Here is a 24,092-nt window from a genome sequence, read left to right on the forward strand (position 1 = left end):
AGTAGTGAAACCTCTCCTATTCTTACTAGACACTGCCATAAATGTCCTCATCCTATAGCCTTCTAAAAATCTACATTTTCCCCAGACATTGCATGTTTTTCCCCTGTAAGACACCACAGGTTATTTCCTAAATAAGAGGAAGGCAATGCAGATAAAATTCACCACAAACTACCAATATGGACACAGCATTTCAAAGTGAGGTGGGACAGAAAATCTGAGGAATGATTCTTTTCAGTATATATGTAGCACTTAGGATACACAGATGCTGCCTTAGCATTATTTTACAAGTTGAATTAACTTGTAAAAGCAGAAGTCATAGGAAACTTTTAAACAAAGATAGGTAAATTCACCAATCATACAGTAGAAATCTATATTAACACAGAGCATAGTGAAACACCTATGCTTGTAAATAAGAGCTCTAAAATTACATATCACAACCTACCCCTGTACCTATTTTGATCAGACAGATTAAATTTGAAAATGTTTTTTTAAAAGCCTTTTTTCAGCCCAATATGCAACTTCAGCCACATCAAAAGCAAAGGGAGGAAGGAATAGAAGGTCATTCTCAGGGCTCTCTCATACCATTAAGTGCCTCAAGAGGAAGAAGCTCTTTCATTTCTTGAAGATGCATTGTCTTCCAACTGTAACAGAGCTGCATGTAGGTTACTTTGAGGACTTATGTAGAAAAGTCTTTACCTTCTGTGAAGTAACACTGAAGTTGAGGAGATTCTCCAAAACAGTGCATAAATGAAAGAATGATGATATTTAATTGCATTGCAGTTCAGTTTGGGGTTTGTTGCTTTTGGGTTTTGGACTTTTTATTTTTTTTAATGATGCTAAGAGCATCCCTGAAGGAGGTCAACTGAAAGTATTTCATGTAACAAGAAAGATATGTTTCATGTTAAAACATTTTTCACCCTACTTTGCTATGTAAGTGCAACACTGTTCCTTAAACACTGAAGAACAAATGAAGACTAGCTCTTCCCCCCTCGTAAGTTAAAGGCTAAAGGATTATGGTGCAGAAGTATTACTATAGCACTAGCATGAATATTCCTCCCCCGAGTGTTGAGCTGCTCTAGTTTTACTACCATCAGATTTTAGGTTTGTTTGGTTTTATTTTGTTTAACATGGAAGACTGTAGCAGCATAAAATGACACCACTGATAGATCAGCTGTCTTGTTTTTGCTGCTTTTCAGCAATGCATTTATTTTGATAAGGAAAATCCACACACATTAAAATCATGTTTATTTTTCTGCTTTTTGACACCAAAGGTGAATGTCTTATGTTACAATTTTCTATAGGATGGGCACAAGTTTAGCTATTTAGATTACTCAAAAAACCCCAGCAGATTAAGAAAAACATTAATCTTAACAGAAAAAAAACCTATTGCTTTGCTACAAATTACCATGTCTGTCCCAAAAGTTCACAGGAAGTAAAGCTTCCCCATAGCTATAGTCTACACAATAAATTGTACCTAGAGTAAAGAGATATTGGCTATTAACTAATGCTCTCAGCTTTTTATAAGTAGCACTTCAAGAATAAGTAGTATGACTTATTGCAATTTTGTACCAAGCAGTAAGACTGAACATTTGTATGCTGCAGATTTAAGCACACCAAAATGTATACATTCACTTTAGAAAATTGTTGCTTTTCACTCTTCATTGGTAGTAGTGAAGTCAGCTGCCTGCTCTACTAAGTTACACAATATAGAGTGCTTCAGCATGCTTCCACTGAGAAAAATAGTCAACTGTATATAAGTAGGAAATCTCACCTTAGAAGATGAAACTGTAGCAGAAAATGCAGCAATGCCCTCTTCATACAAGAATAAAACTTCATATGGAATTTTCCCGTTTTGAGAATACTTCTCTACATGACTATTCAAAGATAATCACAGAAAGCTGTGTTGGAAAGACCTCGCTTGTTTAAAAAATAAGACCACTGCTAAAGTAGAATTTAGACTTCAGGTAACAACCTTGACCCAAAAGACAAGTGGTTTAGTAGCAAATTATATTGACGCCATTTTTATTCTCCACGCATGAGACTAATAAATAAGTTCCTCTAAGACACCTCTTGCCAATTAGAGTCATGTTCAGCTCCTACAAACACTGTAAGCACTAAAATGAAGGGATACATTTAAATGATGTTACACTTAAAGAGATCCTAGTAAGGTACTAAGACTTGTACAGAAATGCCAACAGGTTTACAGTTACATTTACTAAAATGTTACAGTAATCTACAGAAAAGGCTGGTGTTGTACTCTCCCTCAGAGATCAAATTCAGTTATATTGTTAATGGAAAAAAATGCATACCAAAATGCATTTCCCTTTGTCACCTGTGTTAAGATCCTCCTCCACAACACTCTATAGAGATAGAAGTACAACTTCTTTTCCGTACAAAGGAATAGCTTTAAAAACACAGCTTCACATTTTACTACATTTTTGCCCTTCTCAGCTTCCAAGTTCTTGCAAAAAAAACAAATATACAGTTTCTCAAAAATGAATTTAAAGGATGTCCACATTAAAAAAATAAAGCCTACAAAAAGTTCAAAGATCTAAAAAATGTTACTCCTATAACAAAGTGATCTCCTACTAGTCCAAAGTCCAGAAAGTTAACGATGTCCATTTAGTAATATCTGTCTTCCTTTGTCCAATTTAGCAGGTTCCAATCACATTATCTGTAAGAAGTCCTTGAGCCGGTGAGAGGGCAGAACAGTTCTCTACAATTAAAAACAGGAGATCAAAGGGATTGTGCCTTTCAGAAAGATACTCATTTGGCACCACCCTGAGAGACAATATTCAGGTATTTAGAGAAAGGATTTCCTTGATTAGTTTCCATAGACTGATAAACCAAAAACAAGAAGACTGAAATAACAACAAAGAGAAAAACTTTTATCCACAGGGGAATGGAGCGTTCTTTTTTGGTGGCTGGTTTCTCGGGCTTGATGTCAGTGGAGGTACCATATTTGGGAAGATACTTAGAGAAAGTTTCTTCCATATTGAAGTCACTGTGCTCCAGAGGCCGGCTAGCAGCTCCTTTGATTGGTCTACGGCAGCTAGCACTGTTAAATTAAAGAACAGAAATTAAAATATTGCTTATTAAGAGGGGCATTCTAAGCTATACAGGAAAGTTTTACTATAATTAAGTAGAAATTTTCTAGTGAATGCAATGCCAGAAATTATCTCACACTCCAACATATCTATTATTGCTATTTTTAAGGTTAATCAGTGTTCAAACAAACACCCTTAAAAAGAAATAAAATCCTCAAATGCCACTTCACTCTATCCACATAATCAATGGATCATAACTGGCACTATAACCTTTGCAAGTGTCACTCTCTATTTGCATCTCTAATAATCACTTATGCAACCCCACTGGGATTTCTAAAGCCTGGCGATTAAAATATCCACTGATGGCTAAGCCAACACACAGAGCCAGGAGTGTTAAGAAACCCACACATTTTCAGGTTCTTATAAAAAAGGAGTACACATGCATTATTTTTATTTGAACTGTGGTATACATTTAACTAGACTGATAAACCTCAAAAGAGGAGAACAAAGCTGAGTGGTGAGCAGATACACCACAAAGGTATTAACTGGTGCCATCTATTCTTCTTATGGTAAGACTTTATGAAATCACAGTCTAAATTGACACTGTAACAAATATATTGGATTCACAGGAGTAGATTTTATATCTTAACATACCACAGAGAAGCCCATTCTAGAAGCTTCAGTAGTAATTCCTATTGTAGTACTACTCTGTTCTCCCACCCTAAATTGAAATCGATGATCCTTGAGGTCTCTTCCAACCTTAGCGATACTGTGAAATAGAGATGGCCACCTAGACCTTAACTATCACTGAACCAGAGTGCAAAAACTGTTCCTCATAAACCTACCAATACAGTAAAAAAAAAAAAATACAAGAACTAAGAAACAAACCCCCATAAACTTTAGAAATACCTAATTCCGGTAGGTGTTGATACTTCATAAGGGAACATTTCCTTAAGAATATCCCTTTCTGCTCTTCGGTCTTCTGTAGTTCTGTCCAGCACCTAGGAAACCAAAACCAGTTACAGGCCTGACAAAGTGCAAACCAAAAAGCTCCAGCATAGTTCATCTCAGTGACCATAACCATGTGCAATTTTTATTGTTAAATGAGTCACCCAGTGACACTCAGTAAATTTACTTATTGGGTTTCAGAGGTTGGTTTAACCTTTGTTAGTGGCAGTTTTCTGGTCACTTTTGATGTCTTAAAGCATTTAGTGCTCTCCTCGGGTTCCTTTAAGACAGAGATTATGTTGTATAAATACACTACCCCTGCCAACCACTGATGTAGAGTATAAAAAAAATTAACCACCACCTCTATCATGGCTGTGTTGAGCAGATCACTGGATTGGTTGGGGCCAACATGATTTAAAAAGCACTGATGTGGGTAATCTATCTCTTCTTGCTGTAACAAACAATGCCACAGTACAGTAAAACACCAACTGAAAAAAACTCTTAAGCAATTTGAAATAGAACATCAGGTGTTCCCACAACATTGTTTGACAACTAAGTCTACATTTCTGTCAAGTAATAAACAAATAAAGCAGCCCATTTCATAAATCTCAGACCCACTGCTAGAATGCACTTCAGAAGTGTTAATACCAGTTTTATCTATGGCAACTATAAGAAGCAATGAACTCCACTTCAGCCAGATATCTTGTCATGTGAAATTGCACAGTATCACATCAGTACAATTACATATACTTCCAGTGTCTTAGACAACTCTCCAAGAAATATATAAGCTTGACAGCTTGAGTAAGTTAACAGTAGAATTATTTTCTTTCTGACAACTGTCAAGAATCTGCAGACTCAGGCATGTGGTCTAAACTGATCCTACTGTTTTATTCCCTAAACTAAGGAACATTGTGGTTTTTCAGGATATGCTGATTTACAAGATCCAAAGGTAGGTAATCTGGTTCTGCTCTGAGGCATTCAAAACATTTTAAAGAAAAAATATATACATTTTGTTAAGAAAAATATCAGCACAAGGAGAAATAACACATCAAAACGTATTTGTATCAGGAACAAAAGGAAGAAAAAAAGCAGGATCTACACACATACAAGGGAAAGATAAAAACAGGTTTATGTTCTCTGCTTTACACCACATAACAGTAGTTTATTTTGACTAGTGCAGCCTGGGCAATCATATCCTCCACCCCTTCTGTACTAAGCAGTAAGCACATACACACAAGATGTTGTTCACAGAGAGTAGGCAAGAGGAATCTAAGTTTTAAATAATTTACTTCAGCTGTCATCAGTGGTTTCTTTGGTGTTCTTCTGGGCATGTCTGAGAGTTCACTGATTGACAGTGTAGGAGCTGCATGCTTGAAATTTCCAGGCACCCTATTGACAACCTGCCAAGATTCAAAATTGTTCAAACTCAGAATCAGCCAAAATGAAAAATAAAAAGGTGGGGGGTGGGGAAGAGTGGTAGAACCAAATAAATAAAAATTTATGTGCATTGAATATATGCATGTTAGGAGTTAAGACGTTTATGTAACAAATACTCTGAATTAAGCACTGGAAACATTAGTTATCATTCCAAGTAGGTTTTTTTTTAAAGCCATTTAGAAACAAAAGCTGTTTAGTTCATCAGAAAAGCCAAACTTAAAAGCAGGTAGTCTGCATATAGTTAAATAAATTAAGAAAAATCTAAGCTTTTCCAGTGGTTCTTTTCAACCCTCCCCCACAAAAGACATCAGATGGGACATAGGCATCTCTCTAATCCCATCTCAAAATGAACAGAGTTAGGCACCAGTACAGATACTGAAACTGTGGTTTCAAAGATTACTGAATAGTCCCACTTTCCTTAAAGCAGTGTAACTTTTCAAAACAGAATGATTCTGTCAAAGTTATAATACAGGAGAAGAGCACTTGCATGATTTATTAAACATTTACTAAGTATATTTACTAGAGTCTCGTTGCTTGCAGTCAATATAGTTTCAGCTATGGGAGTAATCTCTGATATTACAGCATCATCTACAGGCAACTGTGCTGTAGCTTCCACCTGTTTGTTTAAAACAAACAAAAAAACAATTGAATAAAATAGCCACTGAGACCCTAACAGGGAGAAAAATGCTTGTCTATTACAATAAACCTCTCATCACCCTTTTCCTTGGTGTTCTTCTTGACACTCTTGTAGACTCCCTAGAAAATGCCTGCAGAGGTCCACTTTTTGAAGATCCACTTGTCCAGACAGTCTCAGTGACTTCATCTTGAGAATAGGTCTATTCAAGTATCAAACACATGATCAAACACATGAAAGCCAGATCTCAACATTGGATACCCACAACCAAAAGCCAGAATAGCAAGCACACTCTAGAAGCAGTATCCACAATCCAAAAACAATAATGTGGATCATGATACATTAGATAAGGAATAGCTAGAACAGCAGTGCTGACCACAGTGCCTACGCTGGAGCACACTGTTGTTCAAATACAAAAAACCTGACTAGATCATGTCCACCATGTGAAAACTGTCTATCTGCACACTGTAGCACAGTCAGCTCACTCAGGCTACAAGCAATCCCACCACGTCATGGACAGCACATAGGCCAGCTTTCAGGCCCACTGCAATAACTGCAAAGGTATCTGAGAATGAGCAGAGAGCATCACCTTGTTCTCTACCTACTCAAGCAGAGATAAGAATGCTTAGACACAGCCACCTGCATTTCAATTGAAACTAATCTTCAGCCACAGGGGGAGATATTTTTATGTGGAAGCTCTTTAAGGTTATGAACTAAAACTCAGGGAAGTCTCACATAACAGGATCTTTAAACAATCAAGACTGGCACAGACCTTTACAAATCTTCAGGCATTTGAAGTGCCAAACTTCTATAGGTATTAAAAAGTACAGGTAATTTCCTACACCTTACTTCAAGTTTTATGTTCAAATAAAAAGTTCTTCTCAAAACTAATTCCAAACAGACCTGGAGGGAAAGGGAAAGGAAGGTCTGCTTCTTCCAGATTACATACATTTTTTTCCTTTTTTAGTTGGTTAAGTTTAGAAATAAAAAATTAAAGTGACTCCAGTGAAGCTAAAAGCCAAGTGGCTTCCCGAGTAAGGGAAATTCTGTATTACAGCTGCTACACATCCAGCAGAGGGAGCACAAGTGTCTTCCTTTGCTCCAAAGTCACTGACACACTGCAAAAAGCACATTATGTATTCACAGACAGACCACAAATCCAAACAGATTCAGATGGTCCATACAGAATTGTAATCTTCAGCCTAAGTCTCCAGTATTATTTTTAATTTAAACAGACTTCTGAATTAAAAAATAAAACAATTGAAATCTCCCAGCCTCTTGCTATACCATCACCAGACATGGGCTCTTGCTTAACTTAGAATGTACATGGGGGCGAGGTGGGGAGAAGATTGAGACACATTCTTTAGAAACTTGAGAGAAACACTCATTTCAGAGTGGTTCCACATTCAAACACACCCCACTCACAAAAGCAGTCAGGCAATGCCACCATCCCACTAATGGAGAGCAGCTGTGCTCCAGGTTGTTGGACTAGGAAGTAGTTTTCTTCTAATGAAAAGTTAGAAGTACTTCAGTAAATAAGCACCCCTCCCAGATGCTTGTCAGTCATGTGTTTTAAGTATTACATTTCAAGATTTTTCTTGCATGAAAATTCCAAGAATAATCAAAAAAGAGAATAGAATCTACTGTTTGACTCACCCAGACTTCAGAGAATATTCAACAGACCAGATTTCACAAAATTCATGTCTGTAATTAGTTACCCTCACTGTCAATTCAATGAGCAGAACTTGTCTGCTTATCTCACAAATACCTGGGCTAAACAAACCCTACTGAAATGCAATACTCACATCAAGTACACCAACATCCTGTATATAACCAGAGAAAGCTACAATGGTGTGGTACACAAGCGCTGTTCAGCATGTGATTTTAAACTGACACATTACCCACCAGCAGGGAAGTTAGAGAGGATGAATTTACCTCAGCTATCCCTTCCCAAGATTTTTATTGGGTGATACCACATGAGATTTGTTTGCCAGCAGCTGCAATGCTGTGTGTTCTATTACTAAGAAGTCCTGGTATATAGGTAGTCAAAAATCCACAGGGAGAAGTAGGGGAACACAGCACATACAGAACGTCACTGTACAAAGTCTCAAGGCAAAAGACAAGCTCTATGTTGCTAGGACTCCCGAACGTCTACGTTGGTTAGCCTGCCTAGTTCTATCCAGTGATGTTTACTGTAAGGCCTTAAGCTCAGTTTTGAACTCTATCTTCACCTGTTTGGAAGAGAGCACTCAAATTGGAGTTGGGTGGATGGGTTGTTTTTTCCCCCAAACTTTTCCAGGTCACTATGAAGAGGCAATTAAACACAAAGAACTGACTTCAGACACATCTGGCCCTCCACTGCAGACAAGATCCATAAACCTGCTCAAGCACCCTATCCAATTTCTTTAGCACCAGCCTGCTTAAAGACTATTTGCATTCTTAAGAGAACAGCAACATCCATCCATGCCAAATGGACTAAAACTAGGGCTGCACAAGACTGTAACTAACAATTCTGGTCCTACCACACTACCAACCAATTCAGCCCCACCACTTTTCAAAGCCTGAGAGCCTTCGAGCCAATGACACAGTACACAACAGTCACATAATTCTGCAGAATGAGTATGGCCACTTTGAATTATCAACTGCAAAACAAAGATCCAATTTCACAAGAAGGAAAGACGACAGCATCTTCCCCATCTTCTACTTTTATTCTCAGCAAAAGATATGATTACACACATTTGTTAGCCAAAACCATTGTTATTCTTGGCTTCAAGCAGCCCTAAGATTTTGTTGATGAGTTGTTTGGGGGGTTGCTTTTATCCTTTGGGGAACTTTGTCTGTTTCTTTTGTTTTGTTGGTTTGGGGTTTTTTGTGATAACTGAGTTTTGCATGTGTTTCTTTTGTTTTTTCAAACACACTCAGTTGAAAGGTGAGAGGTTTAATAAGTTACAATTAAGAGTTCCTGAAGAATTTGGCATCACTGTGAAATTAGGTAATTTTTGGATTATCAAATGATGTTCCTGGTAATTAAAACACTCAAGTTGCAAAACAATGCATCTTTGCTGCACATGTAAAAGATTAAGACAAACACAGCAATGACCTAATGTTATTACAGTGCAATGGGATGATGAAAAATTGCATAAGCATTCAATACTTGAAAATGCCACAAAAACACACCACTGTATCTCTTCTGTTTTATTCAGTAAGCACATTCCTGAAGACTAGGAAGCTTTGTTTGTTGATAGTTGAATCAAATACCTCTAGCTAGCCAGGGAATTCTGGGTGAACAGAGATTTAGTACAAAGTAACCCTTAAAACACAAGAACCTCAAGATTCAGATGCCCATTATAAGGAATGTCATGAGCTAAAGTTGCCTGAATAAGTTCAGAATTTTTGTGTGTTAAAAACCCAACTGAAAATAAGCACAACTTACTATGCATATCTACAACTGTATTGTATTACCCAAGCTCACATAGCAGTGTGCTACCTGCTTTAAAAGACATTCAAGGGAGAGAATGTTTACACGTACTCACATACAGTTATCTAAAGATGAAGCAGCTGATATTACCACAGTGAGAAAAGTCACTGATCTGCTCAAATACATCAAGTTGTCAACAGGTCAGATTTTGGGTCATTGAATGTTACTGTAGAATAACTCCACTACTTATTGGTCAGAGAAGTAACACTGTAAAGATCCAAAGTAACCTAAGCTGGGGAACAGAGTATTTAATGACACTGTCATGTCACAAGGACAGATCAGCCCCCAGCTACTGAATCCAGTATTCAGCCTGCAGTTTGAAAACCCGGTGCTTCTGTAAAATCCTTCTTTCACCAAGACAGAACTAGTATTATTTCTAAGTAAAAGAAAAGTGGCGCACACAGCAAGGTTTAAACTTGCTATTTATTATGTTTTTTCTTATGAGAAGTTCTCAACAAATTAATGTCTACTCTAGTACTGCTGTTAAGGACATAGCTGAAGAAAAATATTGTACAGATAGAGAGTGCATGTGTGTACACATACATAACTGCTGGAGCAGGTCCAGAGGAGGGCCACTAAGATAATCAGAGGGCTGAAGCACCTCTCCTATGGAGAGTGGCTAAGAGAGTTGGGGCTGTTGAGCACAGAAAAGACCACCTTGTAACTACACTTCAACATCTGAAGGGGATCTGTGGCAAGGCTGGGGATGGACCGTTTAGAAGGGCTTGTAACAATATGCAACGGTTTTAAACTGGAGCTGGGTAGATTTAGCTTGGACTTAAGCAGGAAGTTCTTTACAATGAGAGTGGCAAAGTACTGGAACAGGTTTCCAAGGGATGTGGTTGAGGCCTTGACCCTAGAGACATTCAAGATCACACTTGATGTGACCCTGGGCAGCCTGATGTCCTTGCTCACTGCAGGGGCATTGGACAAAGTGATCTTTGAGGATTCCTTCCAGTGTGATGCAATCTGTGAATCTCTGTGCTATGCACCATATATAAATCAAACACTTATCAGATGCATTTAAAATTCTGAAGGGTATCTATGGATATCAAAGCAGAGAGAAATTTCAGCAAGGGGGGTGGGAGTGAAGCAGCAAACCATTCCCAATTGTTTTGGAACCCTGCTCCTTTTATGGAATCAAGTTGATTACAATTGTTTACAAACATCCAACAGAATATCTGACTTAGATTTCCAAAACTAAACATGTCATGTTTACCTATTAACCTGATTGACTTCTCTAAGAGGTGGCATAGCAGCTGGCAAGTCAGCAGAGTAGAATTTTTAATGTTATCAGACACACTAAAAACGGCAGCTCTAAGTTAATTAATAAAATTTTCATGCTGCATTAGAACAGGCTTGCTGAAAGAACTTCTATAAAGCAGCACAGCCCACTTAGCCAAATATTATGTTAAGACTAGTAAGGTTAGTGAGCACATCACCTGCAGTTAGCAGCTGTTCCCAGATGCCACCAAATTAAACATACCTGATTGTGTTCAACCACTCTTCTTTGTTTCAGTGCTACTGGAGCCTTTGTCCTGGTTTTCAGTGGTTCTCTCTTCTCAAGCCTCAGCTCAGTATCCAGATCTGTAACCAATTATATTAAAACTAGTTTCTATAACACTACTGGGTTTCATAGTAGTTTAAATCAACTGGATTTTAATAAAAATTCATTTTAAGATGCAACATAACTTGTAACAGAGTTACCATTTCCTTAAGAAGTTCTGAGAAACGGTAGTTTCTCCACTGAATGTTGAACAACAAAAGACTTTAAAAGAATAGTCTTCAAAATTACTTTAAAACACTGACCCAAGCATTTCCATCCTGAAAATCCCACATTTCAGATAATCTCTGACCCATCCAGCAATTCCATTTAGAAACTTGTACCAAGTCACAAGTACTTTCACCCATGTACCATTATACTATTCATCACAGTAAAGCTAGGTTTTCAATGTTTAAGCTGTTAGTTTCCTTTCTTTTGAAACAGTTCCTGTTATATAAAATTCCTTTTTTAAGCAGAAGAAAGGCTAACAGTTAACAGTCCTCTTACTAGTAAGGATGTGTTATTTCCAACCCTCTTCTAAAATTCTAAAAGCACTGCATCAACATATGCAGTTTATTTATAGGCTTTTTTTTTGGCAGAGGCTAGTGTTTGGGATTTTTTGGTTGTTTTCCAGTGAGTATTTCAACAGTTTGGTAATTAGAGGAAGCACATAAGGAGATAGTCGTAAGTTGTGACTGGGCTCTTGGCTCTCCTAAAAATTAAGTAAGTATTTTAACATCCCTCCTGACTATGAAACTGCAAGATATTGAAGTTCAAAAATAAGCCCAAACATGCAAAGGAAATCCACTGAGTTCCTAACTGCATTTAATCCCTTTCTCTCCTATCTCCATAGATGTTCCTGTCAAGAGAACAAACCCAAAACAAACCCTAAACATTCCCACCCCCCCAAAAAAAAAAATCTCTCCCCCTCAAAACCAAACCACAAAATAAGCATCTTCTAACATTTCATTCAAGACACTCTAAAGTCTACACTGTTTTTCCCTTTGTAGTATGTATGACTGCATGGTTTAGGTTCCAATTTCCCGATCCCTACACTTTGTTATAATGCCAGGTTAATATACACAAAAAAACCACACCCAAGAACAATCAACCCATCCCAAACTAAGTCCATGCTGAACAGAGCATAAACAAGCATAGAATTCATGTACAAGACATTTATAAAAGGAGTTTAATAACCAAACATTCATACACTATTCCACAATAAGTATTTGAGCACCCTGAGATAAAATTGCACTTACACTTAAAGACAAAGTGCAAAGAGTACTGAACGCTCAACATGAAGTTCTACCTAGCACATTTACATGGCCCAGATCTGGGGAAAATGGACAAACAGGACCAGTTTGTTAGCAAAAATGTTTCCATGTGTCTGCTCTGCTTTTCTGGGATCACTGAGCTAATATTGTGTCAAAAAGCATGACTTGCATGGTCTGCAAGAGTATCTTAAAGCCTCCCATAACAAGCAAGGTCACACCCTCCTTAGCGACTCCTTACATTGAAGTATTACTGATGTAAAAGTTGAATAGTTTGCAAGCAAGTTCCATGTAAGTCTTACCGTCTTCATTGTCACTGTACTGGTCAGAATCATTACTTCCATTTTGTCTGGTGTTCTCAGCAGTAGAAGAAATCTCTGGCAGAGGTATAGGTGCCTTCAGTTCTGGACCTTGCTCCATCAGTTTCAACAGCTTTTTCTCATAAAGTTTTCTAGTAGTAGCTGTAACAAGAAAGGATACATGAAATAAATATTTGCCTTTCCAGACTTGATTGCTAGAGCTTGACTGGTTTTATTTTTAATATGGCCCAAAGCATATGCCTCTAGATACACAAGAGTACCTCTATGGTTTTTAACTTTTTGGTTTAAGAGAATTCTTAAGATAAATTCAGACTTGTTAGGACACTGAAACTTTGAAGCATTTATCTATGGAAAAGGGATCAGAATTGTTCCAGTTGGAAAAGACCTCTAAGATCACTGAGTCCATCTACATTCTTAAATGTTTTGTTTCATATGCTGCAATACACAATGTTAGGACCTCATAGAAGAATTAGTGAAGATTGGTATTACAGTGGCACGTTTCCATGAAGATTCCCCTATTATCCTCTTAATCCCTTTACCCTGGTACTAACACCTTAATTTATCCCTTGCCCTGATGGCAAATTGAGTCCAATAAACATCAGAAGTGATGTAAGCAGGCAGCAACAAAACAACTTCCCGCTTACTACACCTAGATGTCAGGTTGGCTTGCCTGATCTTAGAGGACTGCCATTTATAACTCAAGTCCAGCACATACATGCATGTCAGGGCTATGCTGGCAAAAATCTGATACATGACTGATGTATGTGACTGATACATGAGCAGCAGAAAAGTCTGCCTTATCTGAAGTCTTCTAGGGTTAAAAATCACCTGTAAAATAAGAGGCACTCTCTCAAGAAACAGAATTAACAAATTCTAATCACTAAGGCTTTCACTTAGACAAAATTTGAACACTTTGTCAACAGAATGCATAGGTACTTAAATTTTGCAGAAGATTTGAGCAGTATCCAAGAAACCAGGTTGAATGGGAAGGCATACAGAAGCAGCTAACAAAAAATATTATGTGTAAGACTTTGAATACAGACAGGGTTCCAGGCTCCACCCACATCAGGATTTCAAGAACATTCCGCAGAAGGCTAAGCACAGCACAGGCAGCTATCTTTTCTGGAAGAGTTATGAAATGTAAGTCCCTTGCCATTAGGCTAGTGCACAATCTGAAAGGCAAGGATCTTTGACCCCACATCACAGATGAATGTCCAAGGCAGGACATTAAGGTAAGGTGGTCAGGACATCTCCTGACCTAGGTTAAAACAGGGTCTAGCAGGATAGAATGCTAGATTCAGAAAAAAAAAGGGAAAAAAATCAAAAGGAAAATATTACTGCACAACAGTGAGTGGGAAATGCTCTAGGGAAGGGGAAGTTCCATGTTCTCATTCTGCTCTCAATGCTCTTAGGTTATTATGTAAGACGTATTTTCTATTTAAGCAAGCACCAGATCTCAACCTCTGTATCAGAAGACCTAATTACTCCAGCAGTGAACTTTAACTACTAGTCACACAGCTTAAAAACAGAAGGTGTAAAATCTCCAACTAGTCTAGAACACATGAGGAACAAATTCCGGACTTGCCTACACTGCAGTGCTTCATGTCTTGGTCCCTCCCCATATAAGTGACACTACAGCTCTATCAGTAGACTTGGCAGTGCTAGGTTAACAACTGGACTTCATAAAGATCTTTTCCAACCTGAAAAATTCTATGATTCTGTAAGGCTTCTCAATGTAAACAGTACATTGAAAACATCTTAAGTAGGAAGTAGGACTGCAAGAGTAACGGTACTAAACTTAATAAGCAACTGTATCAGAGAAGCTTAGAGCACTGGGTACTAAGATTTAGTTAGAAATATGTTGCACAGATGAGTATTTGCTAGTTCAGTTGACCTACCTACAATTGGGCCAGGATTTAGTCCATACTTCATAAGCTGTTCTTGAAGATCTTCATTACTCATCTCTGTTACATCTAGGTCATCCTTCTCCTCTGGTCTGGGTTTGTCAGTCTTCTTTGTGGCTTTCTGTTGAGTGTGCATCAGAGAAAACAAGAGAAAGTGTTTCCAGTTAATACAGAACATACCTTTTTCTTCCAAGGAAATAGAAAGATGCAATTCCTAAGCATACAAAATGAGAAAAATTCTCTTCTCCACCATCATCACCACTACAGCATATCCGAAACACTTCAAGCATTTACATCTATTAAACACATGCACAAGCTTCTTGCTTATATAAAGGAATCTATTACAAGCCTCTCCTACAGTTAAAAAATAAGAAGAAATTAAAAAATAATCTTATGCATTATTCTGATACTGTGATTTGAGTTGAAGTTTGAATACACAACAGGAAAGGATTTCTTTCCTACGACTAAAGAGTTAAGCTTCTAGCTGTCCAACCACCATTACAGTAAGCTACAAATACCTATGTTCCATTTGCATTTCTTTACTTCATTCCTAGTAGGTCAACACTTTCTTCCTCTCTCATTATGGAAAACGTCCTCCAGCATCCACACCCTTTCAAACAAGTTCCCAAATTCCCATTCCTGCTTGCTTTGCTGTTCTCTGTAAGACTACATCATGTTACAAAGTGAGAAGCAGGAAAGGCAAAGCCAGGAACATCCTTCAAGTTTTCAAAATCCTGCCTACCTGCTTAGGCTTCTGCTACTGTAACAAACCCCAAACCCAACTACTTGGACAGTTGGCAAGCACACCACCACCACATGCAGATGGTTATCAAAATAATCTGCCAAAATGCTACTCCTAAATTAGCAGGTTTTGCTATATCCAAACAGAACAATCATAACATTTATTGAACTTAAGAAGCCTTTGTTACTACAATAGGCATTTCAAGCTCCAAGATCTGCAAGAAAGTGAAAAGGTAAGACAGAGCTGGGGGAAAGGGGGAAACAAACCTCTTTAGGATCTTCTCGCTCTCAACTAAGAAAAACTTGACACCTCTTTGGTTGCTTGGAGAGCCTATTTGTGCTCACCAGAGTAAAGTGGTATCGCTGACCACCTTGCACATAAACATTCTGGCAACATTATGCCCAGACCAATAAATCCTTATGTGAAGATCAGCCAGAACTAGTAAGTAGCATTAAAAAAAAAAACAAACAACAAAACAAACCAACCAAACCACAAAACAAACACAAGGAACAACAAAACCAGCAAACAACAACAACACCCCACACAAACCAAATCAAAACAACCCAAAAATACACCACAGCACAACCACATTTCTAGTCATTGTCATTTTCTAGAAAACAAAAGGTTGAAGAGGATCTGAATATTTCACTTGAGAATAGATTGTTCACACCAAAAAGGTGGCAATTTAGTAGCAGTTTCCATCAGGCCCAGTTTCAGATTAACCAGGACCCAATCCTTCAAAAAAGTACTGAAGTGAGTTATAAGCATGGTACTCCCACACAGTATTCCCAATTCTAGGGTCACAGGAGAAAAAAAAAACAAAAACAAACAAAACCCCCCAACCAACAGGCACATAAGAGAAATAAGAGAAGTTCATCTTTCCCAGGTGCTATCTCTCAACAGCAAAAAGCTTTCACCTTCTTTCACTAACAAAAGCACAAAATGCAAGTGATGAGAATTCAGACCTGGAAGCTATCCCTTACCTCATCTCTGCCATTTCTGCTGAACAGAAACTCAACAGCCTGAAACCAGTTTCAGACAAACTTCACAGGTACCTTTACTAGTTCTAGCACTACTCCACAAAAGACAGTAACATCTTGAAGAAGCCATTACATATCACAGACAGCTATGGGACATTATCAGAAGCATTTTCAAACCGCAAGTCAAATGGCACCTACATTAGGATATTCAAGGACTTTAATCCCAAACAGGTGCAGCTTCATCACTACAAGCAGAAGCTCAGGGCTTCTTTACTGTTTCTCTGAATGAGGTTAAGACAGGCTAAGAAAGCCCAAATCATGCCAACAGGATGCCCTTTAATTTTCTAGTTTGTGCAGAGTCTTCTCTGGTAACAAATAACCACGTTTCTCTTAGAGGAGGGAAAAACAAGGAACTGCACGTGACAAGTCTCAGTAACAAGACATGCTGTGAAATACAGGTCTCTACTCCCTTTGCATTTTTTATTCTATCATATACAAGCATTTCCTGCAGTAGAATTTAACCCCCCCTCCCAACAATAAAAATCCACACCAAAAATAGAAAAAACCTAACCACCTACAACAAAGTCCTGCTGAACTTTTTATCCTCAAACACCTGGAGACAATATTTACCAAAAGCTACTGGACAGACAAAATAAACAAGGGAAAAGAAATTATGCAGCAGCAATTCAAAGATACCGATACATGCAACTTTAAGGATTCTTTACCTTTTAACCTTAGTTAAGTGCCAGGTTTAGAATTTCCAAACCTCTGTGCAGTAATAGTCCTACATTGTAAAATTAGGGACTACTCAACCCTCCTGCTCCCACTTCCTCCCAGACACTAAATTTCATGTTACTCAGTGAAGGGAATGTACCCACTCTGAAAACAGATGAATACTGCATAATGAAGAGTTGATTACAGAAAACCTAAGTGAAAGAATAAATATTCATAACAATGACCAAATAAAAATCAAGAAACCAAGCTAACAGATGGTCTCCTGGCTCAATCATCTGAATGCTGACCTGGAGATCTGGCTTGTCTATGTGTCTCTGCTGAACAACTGACATGCTCTGCTAAACAAAAATTACTTCAAGAAAACGTTACTTAAATATAACTATTACTACACTAGAATTGTAACAAGCTGGACTCCTTAGTTCATGAGTCTAGAACTGCATGAACTCTAAAAGGTAAAGAACAGTATGGCAAGACTCAGGAATTACTTAGTCACCTAAACCCCCTGCTGCCCACAGCTGTCACTCAGACAGCAGATAAGCACCTTTTAAAAGGCCACAAAGGTGTTAATCTGTATTCTGGGTCACATTTGTATAGCACATCGTAATTAAGAGACGGAGATACACAGGAAACATTGAACAGACATCTTCCTTCACTGGGTGGCATATATGCTTTACATTCTCTCACCTGAGTGTGCAGCTTCACCTTCCATACTCCTAATCTTCAAAACCTGCCATTTTTATTACTACCTTCCCTTTTCCAACAGAGAAGGGGTTGAAACCACCCAGTTATCTGCACCACACCCCATTCTGGTCATAATGAGCTGAAGCTAGCTCTTAATCAAGTAGCCAAGTAAATTGAAACAAACAAGCCTATCTCTACCTGATAGATCTCGTCTATAACCTTTCAAACAGGCCCTTCAAGTCCAGGTGCTCTCATTACGCCTTCATTAAGAAAAGTGAGGAGGAGACATCTGACAGATCTTTTTCAAATCATCACTTTCAAGATCAGAAATAACACTGTGCTTTAGAAAAGATTCTTCCAGGATAGAAAATGCACTGATAAGTAAAGCCATAAAAATTACACATTCCAAGCTCTGAACAGCTCTTATTTGGCAGCAGTGTCAAGATGATATTTCTGGTATGTGCTTTAAAGCAAGTAAAAAATACCATTTCATAGATATTTTTGCTATGAGCTATCTGTCCTGATACTCAGGTCTCAACAAGCAGGTCTAGGGGCATCCAGATGCACATGGCTACCCACCATCATCCCCTGCAGCAGAAAGGTGTCTGACATACCAAATACTAACCAGGCTACAGACAAAAAGTTGTTCCAAAACATTAGTAGAACTGGAGAAGCTGGCTCTTCCAGACAGTATTATCACACTGAAGCCCAGACAATCATTATTTTAAAAACTTTTCCCTTCCTGGCAAGAGAGTATAGCCAAAGATCTTCCCACTCCAAAAAACCCCAACCAACTGAAAACGACCACCAAAACCAAAACCCAAACATGAGAAACACAACATCTAAGAGGCGGCCACATTTTAATGATACTTTCAATTACTTCACAGGAATGCTCTTTAAATTTTTGATCTAACATTTACTCTTCCTTTGATTTTGTGGATTTTATGTATTTGGCAGCATTTCAAGTCATCTTCTACAAAGCAGACTGCACTTTAAACAACAGGAAGGGGTTCTGCTACATCACAAAAATGCTGTTGGTTTCACCGAGGGGAAGTCAGATCTTAACACAGTACAACAGATTAATTTTTAACTTTAGGTGCCAAAAATTGCTAAATGCCTAAAGAGTTTGCTGTTACAAAGCATGATGGTTTCAGGGTCAAAAAGCAACACCATCAGAACAAAATCCCTGTACATTTTGATCTGCTTACACATGCATGTTAATAATCTGTACCTTCATTACTGTATCTGAATGAAAAAATAAAAACTCAGGTCAAAATAAATCCACATTAATATAAATGAAACAGCAGCAGCACTGTGAATGAATGACTTGTCTCACAATACATTAACTTTTCATCACTAGCATACATATTAAAGCTTTTATTTGTTCTGAGGTATAGGTTGGTTGTAGTATTGATAGCACTATGCTGGAAGAGCAATGGATTTAAAATACGTGACTTGTAGGAGAATTAAATCTATGGCTTTTGTCTCATTACTACATATCTTTTATCAGTATTTACTACCCAACTGAAGTACCACAAGTACCCACAACTTAGAAGAAAGAACACTAAAGTAACAGTCTAGACAGTTAAAATATTCTAATGCCCGCAGCAATGCCAAAACATTACCTGTCAGTATCAAGAAACCTGGTTTATCTTTACTGGCTTTTCAATGACTGCAACGTGGATATTCAGAGTACTGCTTTGAACTGGTTTCTAATTTTTCACTCAAAAGCCCTGCTTTACCCACTTCAGCATCCTCAAGTCTGCTGACAGACCCAGTAAGATGCTAGTTCAGACATAACCGGAGCAACCGGTACCTTCCCCAAACTGAGCCCTCAGCCCTCCTCCCTTGCAGCGAGAGACGAGGCAGCAGCGCCTCTGCAAGAAGGCGGCCCCAGAGTGCCCCCTGGCGGCCCAGCCCCGCGCACTGCCAAGCCCACTGAGGGGGAGGGAAGGGGGCAGAATATCCCTCCTGACCGACCTCTCAGGAACACCCTTACTCGGGCCGGCATGGTACCCCCATTACAATCAACTTTTCACACGGAAAGTCATAGTAAGCGCTATTTCATACATCTTTGATAGCCTATGCCCGCAAAATACGGATAGAATGCTTTTTGGCTGTGATCCCAATCCCTAGAGGACTTGAGTAACAATGGGATTGTTCACTCATGGTACCTGAGCTTCAACAGGCAGGCGCACATGGAATTAAGCACTCACAACCGTAGTGCTTTTACTACTGAATAAGCACAAACTTCAGAGATTACTTTTCCGCTTGTGCCACTCTTCTCTATTCAGAAGTGCCCATTTCTTTCCCCCCAGAATGACTGTGGCCCTTTTCTACCGCTCCCTCTACGCAGCCAGTATTCATTAACTCACCCCAAGAGTGAGAGCGAGTCTTCGCTCCCAAAGCACTTTGGCTTTTTGATTGTTTGGGTGGGTTTTTCGCTTGTTTTTCTTGTTAAGTTGTTTGAGCGTGGCTTGTCTGGTGTTTTTTGTGTGCACGGGGTTTTCATTTGTCATTGTTTAGGGGGGTGTCTTTGTTTGTTTTTAAAGAACCATAATACTAAGCCACAGACAAGCAAAAAAAAAAGAGGGGAAAAAAAGCACCAAAAAACAAAGAGCAGAAAGCAGTGTGACAGAACCATCTGAAACACAAACCGGAGTGCTCTTTCAAATGTTTTTACAAGTTAATACTAGCCTAGTTACAGGTTAATACTGAGTGACTCAATCATCTCTTGCAATTCTCAAGCAGTATTCAAGTTTTCAGTGATACAGGAAACACAGAATAGAGCAGTTCACATGTTTTCATCCCATAGAAGCTACCTTTGTAAAACAGTCAAGTATTTTGGTGTTCCAGAAACACAGTAAGTGGCTGATTGCCTAAGAGTTTGAAAGAGCTGGTTTACACCCTTCCAATGTACACAAACCCCCAATGTACACAGACCAATACTACAGTTTAAGACCTGCAACATACATAAAAATGGACCTGCTAAAACATTACAATTTTGTTACTCAGATCTCAGCCTGCTAACAGAAAAGAGCCACAACATTATACCAGTGCATTCTATAAAATACTTGTACTTCTTTATGGACCCAGTGCAAATTGCTATCTGGTCCTTTTAAATATATACACAAAAGCAACACCTCAAAATTTTTCATATTGCACTCATTTTGCCTCTCCCTTCTACCTGTTTTTGAGGGAAAGTCTCTCTAGAGATCTGTATGCAACTCTTTTGGGAGGAGAGCTGATCAGAAGGCATTAACTGGGGCAACAGCGACTCAAGCTACAAGCAGTTTCAGAACTACCTAAGCTGTACTAAGCACACAAGAATACATCAACCAAGCCTTTGTGTTGTTTTGTTGGGGTTTTTGCTCGTTTAAAGATATGTGGGACAGCAACAGACCCAAATCCAAGCAACTATCACTAGAATACTTGCTGAAGTTTTGGAAGTTAATAGTGCTATAGGGCTCTAGTATTAACACACAGAACTAGCAGAAACAGCACGGAGCCTTCCAGACATTGTTAAGAGAAGTGCGGGAGCACCACCCATTCTGTAAACATCATAAAACTCACACATAATTGTTTAAGCTTAAGTACTGTGGAAGGAAAAGGACAAATCAGATCTAGGAACTTCAGCAGTTAGGAGACCGCTTCTCCCACAAGCATGCAACACGTCAGGTGCAAGTTCATTTTACTTTACTCGGAAGCACCTGATGAGCGCTACAGGCAGACCACTAAATCAGAGAAACATCACTGTAAAGTTTCTCCAGTGAGTGCCTTTTTCAGTTGCACTTCTCAACGTATTAATCCAAGAACTGCTTTCCTAGATTCTTTAAAAGGTTAAAGCATGAAAGACCTTCAAAAGAGTTAACTTATTTGCATGTTCTTTACAAGGGAGCTTTGAAAAAAACAACAGTATTTCAGGGACTTGCAACATTGCAACTCTGGTAGCTGGCAATCATTACACAAGCGTTTACGGACGACAAGGATGGATTAAAGGATCGCTTTCTCAAGATATGCAAATTCACGGGCGCTTACTACAAACTGAAACGGAAATCATATTTTCCCAAAGGAATAAGTTCCAGACGGCACCAGCTCCTCCCTCTTTCCTTACATCGAAGTTTAAGAAAGCAAGGCACAGTGGACCGACCGAACACATAGCAGGAGTACTTTGGTATGAAACATACACTAACAGCTACTGGAGACAGCTGCATTAACCAGACTCTTCACTTCATTAAACAAAACAAGCAAGTTGTTCCTTAACTTCGTCCTTTCATCTAGAGGAATTTACACAAAGCAGCGCTGCTTCAGTACAAACTCGGACAGCTGACGGGACTCTACTTTGCAAAGTAAGCTGCAGAGTCGTACTGAGTTTCCCTGCTTTGCTTCAACACTCTTCTACTGTTGAGACCGCCCCCCAAACCACAGTAAAGGCTTCCCAATTAACAGTTCGGGGGGCCGTCTCGCACTCCACACACTGCCTCTCCCCGGCCGGCGCAGCCCCGCTGGTCTGAAGCCGCCCCCGCCGAGAAGCGCACACGCGGGACGCGACCTGGAGGTGAAGCCGGTGGCTACCCAGCACCGGCTCGCCTCTCGGCAAGGGACGGCGGGGATCACCCCCCCCCGGGCACGATCCAGCCGAGCCAGGCTGCTCCTCAAGTAAGGCGAAGCGGAGCCGTTCCCGGTCCTACGCGCGAGGACGCGCGGAGAGCAGCGGCGCTTCACTGCGGTCTCCCAGCCGCGGCCCACAGGCGGGGTGGGACAGACACATTCGGGCGGGAAAACGGGCCTGAGGCCGCCGGAAAGCCGAGGGAGGGCAGGCGGGGGCCAGGATCTTGGGGCGAAAGAGGAGCGGCAGTACTCACCCGCCCGGAGGCAGCGCCGCGGTTCCTGGTGCTGAGAGGGGTCTGCTCCCGCTCCTCGTCGCTGGAGAAATCGGGCTGCGCGGGGGCGGGCGGGTTGCGGGCGGTGAGGTGCTGCAGGTAGAGCTGCACATACACGTCCTTGCGCTGCTCGCCGCCCGGCAGGCTCACATTGTTGGCGATAAGCTCGCTCTTCAGCTTCTCTTTGGTCAGCACCGACGGATCCGCCAGGAACTCGGGCATCGCCGCCGGCCGCCGCCCTCCCGGGAGAGGCACCAACAAAGCGCGGGGAGAAGGGGCGGGGGAGGAGGAGGACTCGCCTGCCCCGCGCCAGGGACCCAGCTCCACAGCAGGCGGGAGCGCAAAGCGAGCGCTTCTCCCAGCCAGCAATAAACCGCGCCCCGATTGGCAGAGCGGAGAACGAAGCGACCCCACTATTGGCTGTCGGGTGGAAAAGGGGAGAGGCGCGCGGGACCTACCAGCGTTAGTGCTTTGCGCGAGGAATAGTAACGCAGTTTAAATTCGGCTCAGGCGGGAGAGGCGTGTGGGGGGGTGGTGCTCTCGTGGGACGCGGGTGCCGCCTCGGACTATTGAGTCCCAGTGCCCTGCCCCCTCCCTCCGAGCTGGGCGCCTCGCCACAGAGCTCCTCCCTTTAACGCTACCGCCGAGGTCTTCACGGGTCTGCCCGCCGCCCTTTCCGGCGATAAGAAAGCAGCGTGCAGTTTCTCTTTGGCGGGAGAAGGGGTGCGAGCTGTGGGGGAGGCGGTTATGGTGATCCCTGTGACCTGCTGTGATCCCAGTGACCCGCTGTGACACCTGCCACCGGTTCTGTCGCCGCCGCTGCTCCCCTGGCGCGATCAGCCCGCAGGGCTTGCTGCCGGCGTTGCTGAAGTTGGCTGAAGCGGCGGCCTCGCCACGAAGGAGCTCTCTCCCGGCCACCTGAGCTGCTGCTATCGCTCCCCGAGTGCTTCACTTCACCTCATGCCGTACTTGTCAGGCTTCAGAAGAATGCCAGCTGGCAAACTGGGAGCTGCTGTGTTCGTATAACTGCTGCCGTTGCGATGACTTCCATGTTTAAAGAAGAAAAAAAAGTACTAATTGCTTCTCTAAGTATTGCAAGATCTGAAACGCTCATAGTCGTTTAGTTGAGCTGACTTCAAACATTGGACAAGTGTGACCCTGCTGGGGAAGTAAGACTGAGTTTAAGACTCCATGATCTTTAAACAGGAGAGTTAAATCTTCCTGCTTGCTTGCACCACTATGCATTTGCCTGCATTTTATATGGGAATGCTTTTTCAGATGGGTTCATCAATCATGGACATGAGACAGCATTGTTAGTATTTTCACCCACTCCTCTTCATGTGCCAAAAAGGGTGTTAAACTGCTGATGAGAAAAGGGATTTCCTGTGTTTCAGTTTGCTCCATCATGGAATGTGGTGCCTGTCAGTCCTGTTTACTACAGTATCAGCTGATGCTGAAGGTGCTGAGGGGTATTTTTGTGGAAAATGAT

The 24,092-nt window shown here is 40.5% G+C and overlaps 1 protein-coding gene across 7 annotated transcripts; it reads right to left on the reverse strand.

Annotated features, from left to right (window-relative positions):
* Window positions 1-1,228: 1,228 nt before the first annotated feature.
* TMPO (thymopoietin) lies at window positions 1,229-22,994 on the reverse strand. Of its 7 annotated transcripts, XM_068142770.1 has the most exons (10): window positions 22,586-22,984; window positions 14,577-14,703; window positions 12,661-12,819; window positions 11,031-11,131; window positions 6,149-6,268; window positions 5,953-6,048; window positions 5,285-5,395; window positions 4,357-4,446; window positions 3,957-4,048; window positions 1,229-3,058 (listed from the first exon to the last, which is right to left on the reverse strand). In XM_068142770.1, exons 1-10 carry the CDS (start codon window positions 22,823-22,825, stop codon window positions 2,767-2,769), a joined length of 1,428 nt encoding a protein of 475 aa, XP_067998871.1. In that variant the 5' UTR covers window positions 22,826-22,984; the 3' UTR covers window positions 1,229-2,766. The 7 variants fall into 7 exon arrangements, with proteins under 7 accessions (XP_067998871.1, XP_067998874.1, XP_067998873.1 ...); XM_068142773.1 differs by lacking the exon at window positions 6,149-6,268 and having other exon boundaries at window positions 22,586-22,983; XM_068142772.1 differs by lacking the exon at window positions 4,357-4,446 and having other exon boundaries at window positions 22,586-22,977.
* Between the last annotated feature and the right edge of the window lie 1,098 nt (window positions 22,995-24,092).

This window comes from Melanerpes formicivorus, unplaced genomic scaffold, assembly GCF_026170545.1.
Source record: "Melanerpes formicivorus ecotype bairdi unplaced genomic scaffold, bMelFor1.0.p_v2 SCAF_8, whole genome shotgun sequence".
Classification (NCBI taxonomy): domain Eukaryota; kingdom Metazoa; phylum Chordata; class Aves; order Piciformes; family Picidae; genus Melanerpes; species Melanerpes formicivorus.

Excerpts from the sequence above, each read along its gene's own strand:
- TMPO (XM_068142770.1), bottom strand. The coding sequence starts at position 22,825 with ATGCCCGAGTTCCTGGCGGATCCGTCGGTGCTGACCAAAGAGAAGCTG. Across the intron at positions 11,132-12,660 it reads GTACAGTGACAATGAAGACG|ATCTGGATACTGAGCTGAGG; the intron begins GTAAGACTTACA and ends AATTGGTTACAG. Across the intron at positions 6,049-6,148 it reads GAAGAACACCAAGGAAAAGG|GTGGAAGCTACAGCACAGTT; the intron begins GTGATGAGAGGT and ends TTAAACAAACAG.